The sequence below is a fragment of the Triticum dicoccoides genome, chromosome 2A (assembly GCF_002162155.2).
Source record: "Triticum dicoccoides isolate Atlit2015 ecotype Zavitan chromosome 2A, WEW_v2.0, whole genome shotgun sequence".
NCBI lineage: Eukaryota > Viridiplantae > Streptophyta > Magnoliopsida > Poales > Poaceae > Triticum > Triticum dicoccoides.
This window is the reverse complement of record NC_041382.1, coordinates 753798721-753805659: the sequence shown is the minus strand read 5'-3', so window position 1 is coordinate 753805659 and position 6939 is coordinate 753798721. Positions and strand designations below refer to the sequence as shown.

The 6939-nt window shown below is 44.0% G+C and overlaps 1 protein-coding gene across 1 annotated transcript; it reads left to right on the top strand.

Moving 5' to 3' along the window:
* The first annotated feature begins 4256 nt into the window (after positions 1-4256).
* On the top strand, positions 4257-5602 carry LOC119352296 (CBL-interacting protein kinase 22-like). Its single transcript, XM_037618978.1, has one exon. The coding sequence runs from the start codon at positions 4262-4264 to the stop codon at positions 5558-5560; it is 1299 nt and encodes a 432-aa protein (XP_037474875.1). The 5' UTR covers positions 4257-4261; the 3' UTR covers positions 5561-5602.
* The last annotated feature ends 1337 nt before the right edge of the window (positions 5603-6939 follow it).

Here is a 6939-nt window from a genome sequence, read left to right as displayed (position 1 = left end):
TATTAGAATATTTATGCCTTTGTTGCAATGTACGGGCAATTATCTAGTAACATATATAATATTGGTCTAACTATGGTCAAAATTTTACGGCAAAGGATAAATAAATAACTGATAGTCAAAGTTAGTTTTTAAAAGGTGTGAATTTGTTATAAACTGGAACAAAGGGAGTAGTTTAGAGGGTCCCGATACAACCACAGTGAAGTTAGATTCGGCGATGGCGACGCCTGCATGTTCTTCCCTTCCAAGGCATCAGTGGCGGAGCTTGCCAAAAAAAGCTGGGCGGGCTGAATGGGCCAGGCTGCAAGGAATTACTACTAGCTGGCATTCTACAACCCATGGGCTAGCTATATTGTGAGAAAAAGTTGCAGAGCTGGGCGGGCCATGGCCCATTTGGCCTTGCCTAAGCTCCGCTAGTGCAAGGCATCACGCCTTTATAGCGGTCTATGTGTTGTCAATGGTCATGCAAGGTGTGGTTGTCCCATCGCCTATGCCTGGCCGTTGATAGCGGCATCATGATATTTCGGGGTCATGCCCTTTGCTTTTCTAATAATGTGATTGTGTGCATTCTCGATGTCTTGGTTTGCTCTTAACATTTTTGTATCTGCTGAGACCAGGCGTAACCGATATCACCTTGATGTTGATATATTGTCCTTTATAAAGAAAACATTTGTAAAATGTACCCTAAAATGTGTCAACCCAATATTACCCTTTTTAGGGGATTCACCCCAATATTACTGAGTGATACAGATCACACAATGTTGGCCCCATAAGTATAGAGAAACTATACCAGGTAGGGGTTCGTTACCGCACCCGTCTATATTTTGATGCAATTATGGAGCTGCTTTTGAATAAGTATGTTAATTTTGAACATAAAACATGCATATTAGGCACATCAAATTTTGCATTTAATTATCTCTTTGCAAGCATTTTTTTCATGCTATCTTAGGAAAATCAAATGATTTACTTGCATAATTTGGTCATTAAATACACTTTTAAACACATTTTCCTAGAAAAAAATGATCTTGGGAAAATTATTTTTAGATATTTTTAGGTGAGGGTAATTTTTTGGGTTAGATAAACATGACACAAAATGATAGACAGGTCAGATCATGCACTAGGATGGGCTTGCAACGAACGTGTCGCACCCTTGCACAAGTGTTGCCTCCTCTGTTATTACTAAAAAAAGTGTTGCCTCCTCTTAGCTTTCATCTCAGAGATATGGTCGGACAAAAGAAATGGGAGCGAGCAGGATGTGACGGATGGATAGCGTAGACTTAGGCTGAAGGTTGCGCACATTTGACTGGGTCATGTGGGTCTTCAATCCCTATGCCCGCATGTAACTCGCATAAGGAGCAGCGGACCAGGTAATGGTGCCCCAAGAAGGACAGGCCAGGCGGCAAATGACCTGCAGGACAACCCAGTTAATCCTAGACATTGCCTGAAAAAAAATTTAATCCTAGCATACGTGTTAGTGATATGATGATTGAGAAAATATTTTGATACGAAACTTCAATGTTTTGTGTTCCTCCAAAAAAACGTTCGGACAAAGACTTAAATCCCCAGACCCAAACAGTCTTCCGAAATCGACGTACCACCCGTCTCACGAAAAATAGCTTCAATATATGCTAGCTTCTAAAACTGCCATGATAAGACTGGTCAGTGCTCAGCTAGAGGCTTATTAATATCCGTACTTCTGGTCTTACTCTTATGTCACCAGATTCATGACAACAATTTGCTAAATTACAAAATATATGAGCAGACGAGCTCACAAGCAGTCTCGTGCCATTTTATATAAATATATCTCAAATTATTTGTTATATAATTTGATTTGGCCAGCGAGAAAGTTTTGAAAAGGCGACATGTGTATCACCATTTGACAATATATAATTGCAAAAAACCACCAATAATTGTCTCAATTATGTTGATGTTTGGTTGGATGGAAATGGACAGAAGTCTTTTTCACGCATCAAATAATTAATGTTGCTTCCTTTGCTTTCCAGCCATACCTGTCCTTTCAAACTGGTTGTATGATAGTCAGCAATGCCCCACACGGCCAGACCCGTCATGATAAGAACAACAAGTTATTATTGTACTGACCGATTTATGATATACTGTATATCTTATCACTTGTCAGGAAGGATTGCCCACCTCCGCTAGTTCCTGATAACAGAAATCGGAAGGGTTTCCTCTTGTTCCAGAATGTCTTTTAAGATAATTGGAGGGAACTTCCGCCTCAAGAGTACCTATTATCAACTAAAAAAAGAGTGCCAATCATGTATATGGAAAGAAATTTAAAATGTGATTGTTCCACTAAAAAGACTTAGTAAAGTGAACTATATAATCATATATTCTTTTCTTTTCTTCAACTGCAAGCATCGGCTTGAGTTTAAGACATGGCCTAAGGCTCATAATGTGGAAGTAGTGCAAAATAGAAGTACTATGTCTGATCCATTTTAATTATATTTACCACCTGAACTTCCAAAAAAAAAGTTGATTTAATCATTTGACATACCTCATAATATAGTTATAGAATAAATATGTTAGACAGAAATTTCATTTGAGCCACACAAGTCACCTCAGATCATGAGCGCCAAGAGTATATTTCACGTGCGTTCAGAAGGTTTTTCTTTTTCTGAAAAACTCTTGTAGTGACAAGCTAATGTGTCCAACTAAGGCTATTTAACCAAGTTATATTAGCTGTCATGATGTCACTTCAAGCAGCTGTTGTGCATCTGCGACGGAATCTCCTAGTGGACCAAACACCAATAATGATACTTCACAATTTTTCCATCGCCATCAACAGATCAAACAAGGTGCAAATTGATCTTATTGTTCACCAATCATTCATATAAAACACAGTAGTTGATTCAAATAGATAGGCCGGCCACCTATTCATTTAACATGTATGGGATTATTATCTGTTGTTGTTCTTTGGCTTCATTCATGTCTGAAAAGATAGGTGATGCGTGGCATGGTAATACCCAATAAACCACACTAACATTGAACAAAAGCTATAGCGAAGAACGTGTCTAGATTCCAATGAACTAATCACTCAAATAGATTAACTGTGGTCCTAATCTTCTTCTCCGTCGTCTTGTTGTTAAGTTATAAGAAGTCAACATCACATGATGTAGAACTCTAGACGGTACTTTAAGGAAAGCTGTTCACAGAAAGCTGATACGGCAGTGAACTTATGCCAGTTGTTCAAAGGGTTCACGCTCTCTTATATTATGTCATTTTCTCTTTTATTTGCTGCTTCAAAATTCAATATGAACATTACCTTCTTTTTTGGAAGAAGAAAGTGTGGAGAAGTATAATCACAACAAAACATTTTCTATATAAATCTATAAGTGTCAACTAAAATGACATCTACTTGAGAAGGGAGCTAGTAAGAAAATTACCAACAAAAAATGTTCATTTTAGTTGTCAGTTCAGCTAAGAAGTTGTAGTTAATGTTCGTTTGAATTTGGTTGAAAGCCAACCAAATCTGAGCAAAACTTGTACTGTTCGTCTCTGACCTGAAATCGGGTGTCACCAATTTCTTGCACAAACTTCAGTGTAATAGCGAAGTCTGTTCTTTTTATTTCAATGGTGAGCTCCTCGTGATCATACTTCCAACGTTTTTCTTTTGAGGGAATGATCTTGCCTCCAGCCTTTTAGTTTAGCTTATTACCGAACCAACTCCAATCATTATAGGCACCCTCTCATCATACTGGTTTGAATGTTGAGATAGTCTCCAAAGTGACACTCTGGCTGCTTTTATAAAATAGACTGGTTAAAGTTAATATAATTATACTGGTCTGAATATGATTTTTTTCTAGATCATCAGTATGAATCTGAATGTTATTGAACTATGTTACTTCTCTATATTGCTTTTTTTTTGCGGGTTACTTCTCTATATTGCTAGTCAAACTAAATTCCTTATTGCGATCAAATAGACTATTTTTCCTCCGTTCACAAATATAAGATGTTTTAAATATTTCAAATTACACTGCATACATACCGAAATGAGTGAATAATACTAAAACGTGTCTATAACTCTATATACATCCGATTCACAAAAAAGTTACTGAAAAGTTTAGGGACCTTTTTTCTTCATTTATCCTAAAACCTTTTCTCGAAACAAAGGAAATCGAGCGAAACTGCATGCTCTTGTATAAAAGGGCAGCAGAGTCGTCCCTCCTACCTGCACAAAACCAGAGGCAACAAACTCTAAAGAAAGAAGACAAACAAAGCGCACGCACTTGGCATCTCGCCGGCCATGGGGCCGGAAGATTCACCGGCCGCTGCGGAGAGCTACTCCAAGGTCCTGCAGGGCCGGTACGAGCTTGGCCGCGTGCTCGGCCGGGGTGGATCGTCCAAAGTCTACCGCGCGCGCGACATCCGCACCGGCGTCTCCGTCGCCGTCAAGGCCGTCCGGAAGCCGCACCACCCGTGCTCTCCCGAGAAGGCCGCCGCGGCGCGCCGATCCGTGGAGCGGGAGCTCGCCGCGCTCCGCCGCGTGCAGGGCCACCCGCACGTCATGCGCCTCCTGGACGTCCTGGCATCCCGCTCCACCGTCTACCTCGTGCTCGAGCTCGCCCGCGGCGGCACCCTCCTGTCCGCGATGGACGAACGGGGCCGTTTCGACGAGCCCACGGCGCGCCGCCTGTTCGTCCAGCTCGTCTCCGCGCTGGCGCACGTGCACTCTCGTGGGGTGTTCCACCGCGACGTGAAGCCGGAGAACCTGCTGCTGGACGAGCACGGCGACCTGAAGCTCACGGACTTCGGGCTGTGCGTCCTCGCCGACCGGCATCTCGGCGCCGACGGGCTCGCGGCCACGCGCTGCGGGTCCCCGGCCTACGTCGCGCCGGAGATCCTGTACAAGAAGCGGTACGACGCCGGCGGAGTGGACGTGTGGTCCTCGGGCGTGGCGCTCTTCTCGCTCACGGCCGGCTACCTGCCGTTCAACGACGGCAACCTCATGGGCATGTACCGCAAGATCTTCTCCGGCAGATTTCGGTGCCCCAGGTGGTTCTCGCCGGAGCTGCGCAGTCTCATCGGCCGGATGCTGGACCCAGACGCCGACACGCGCATCAATATAGGTGAGATCATGGAGCACCCTTGGGTACAACAAGATGGGACGTCGTCGTTTGACATCATCCGAGCTCCTTCCTCTGATCCTAGCCCGGAGGTGATGAAATGGGAGGCGGAAATGGAGCAAGTAAGGGAGCTGAACGCGTTCGACATAATCGCGTTGGCGTCGGGATGCGATCTGAGCGGGTTGTTTGGGCCATTGCCGGACCGGGTTCGGTTTGCTGTAGAAGGTGTGGACATTGGGTTGGTGCTGGATAAGGCTGAGGAGATTGGGCGCGAGGAGGGGTTTGCCATGAGGAGGAAGGAAGAAGTAGGGTGTGGTGGGATCATGTTTGAGGCGATCCAAAGGGAGATAATCGCCCTGGTGAGGGTTAGTCGATTGTTAGAGGAAATGGTGATGGTTGAGGTGGAAAGAGCTAGCTCATGTGAGGCACCTGAACTGTGGGAGAGGCTTCAGTTAGGTCTTAAATTCTCAAATAATTGAATATATAAACTTCCAACCCAATGTAAGTATATATATTCATCAGAAAAATGAGCGATGGAAGTGCATTGTTGGCACATTAGACTATGTTGGGAAATTAGGCAATTTCATGATTAATTTCAAAATATAAACCATGATAAAAGAAATAATTAGCACCCATATGTCAAATATGCTGGAATTTAGTCTATATTGGGGGCAGCCCAATAACTATTTCAGAAATTCCTAATAAATCCTAGAGGCCCACTTAGCACATTTGTGCAAAGCAAGGGATACTACTAAAGTTTAGTCCCACATTGCTAATTTGGTGGGAGTTGGACCTCCTTATAAGGGAGGTTCTTTCCCCACTTGTATGAGCATGAGAACAAGAGGGACATCCACGCACGCTCCTCCTCCGCCTCGCGCCGCGCCGCGGGCTGCTGTCTGTTTGTTTCAGCTCCCGGCGCAACCTCTCGCCTCCTTCTCTTGCGCCTATAAAAGGGAGGTCTCTCCTCTCAGAGAGACGCACCAGAATTTCTCCTTCCTCTCGCCACCGGTTCCAATCTCTGAGGGTGAAACCGCACCTACGACTTCTTCCCCGACGTCGACAACCTCCTCAACGACATGGCTGGCGAGGACACCGACCCTAGGCTACGGTTCATATATGCAGAATCTATTTACCTTCTCTCTGTCAGAACGCATGATTTGTTTTATCTCTACTATATTAGTCATGCTTTATCTAGTATTTCCGATAATAAAATCATTTGGTAAATTGCTCATATTTCCAACAATCCAAAAACCTTATTATAGGCAATTTACCCCAAGTGGTTTTGCTGCTTCCATGAGACCTCCTATGTTTGAGGGTATCCACTATAAGATGTGGCGCGTGAGAGTAGTCTTGTGGTTTAAAACCATGAGTTGCTATGACGCCACTCTCGGCAAACCTGAAGGGGAGCTTCATGCTCAACAGGCACAAGCCTTTCAGAAAATGGATACTCTGTTTAATGCTGCTCTCTTCAGTGTACTTGGTGAGAACATAGTTGATGCTTATGCGTCAATTGATAATGGAAACGATATGTGGGATGCACTCGAGGCCAAGTTTGGGGTCTCGGATGCTGGCACTGAGCTGTACATCATGGAGCAATTCTATGACTACAGGATGATTGAAGAGCGCTCCGTGGTTGAGCAAGCTCATGAGATACAGTCATTTGTTAGAGAACTTGAGCACTTCGGTTGTATGCTACCGGACAAGTTTGTTGCCGGAGGTATCATCACTAAGCTTCCTCCTTCATGGAGGAACTTTGCTACCTTGCTGAAGCATAAGAGACAAGAGTTTTCCGTCCCGGATCTCATTGGCACTCTTGATGTGGAAGAAAAGGCGAGAGCAAAGGACACACGTGCTCGAG

What these genes read in the sequence shown, in the direction of transcription:
- LOC119352296 (XM_037618978.1), top strand. Translation starts at nt 4,262, where the DNA reads ATGGGGCCGGAAGATTCACCGGCCGCTGCGGAGAGCTACTCCAAGGTC.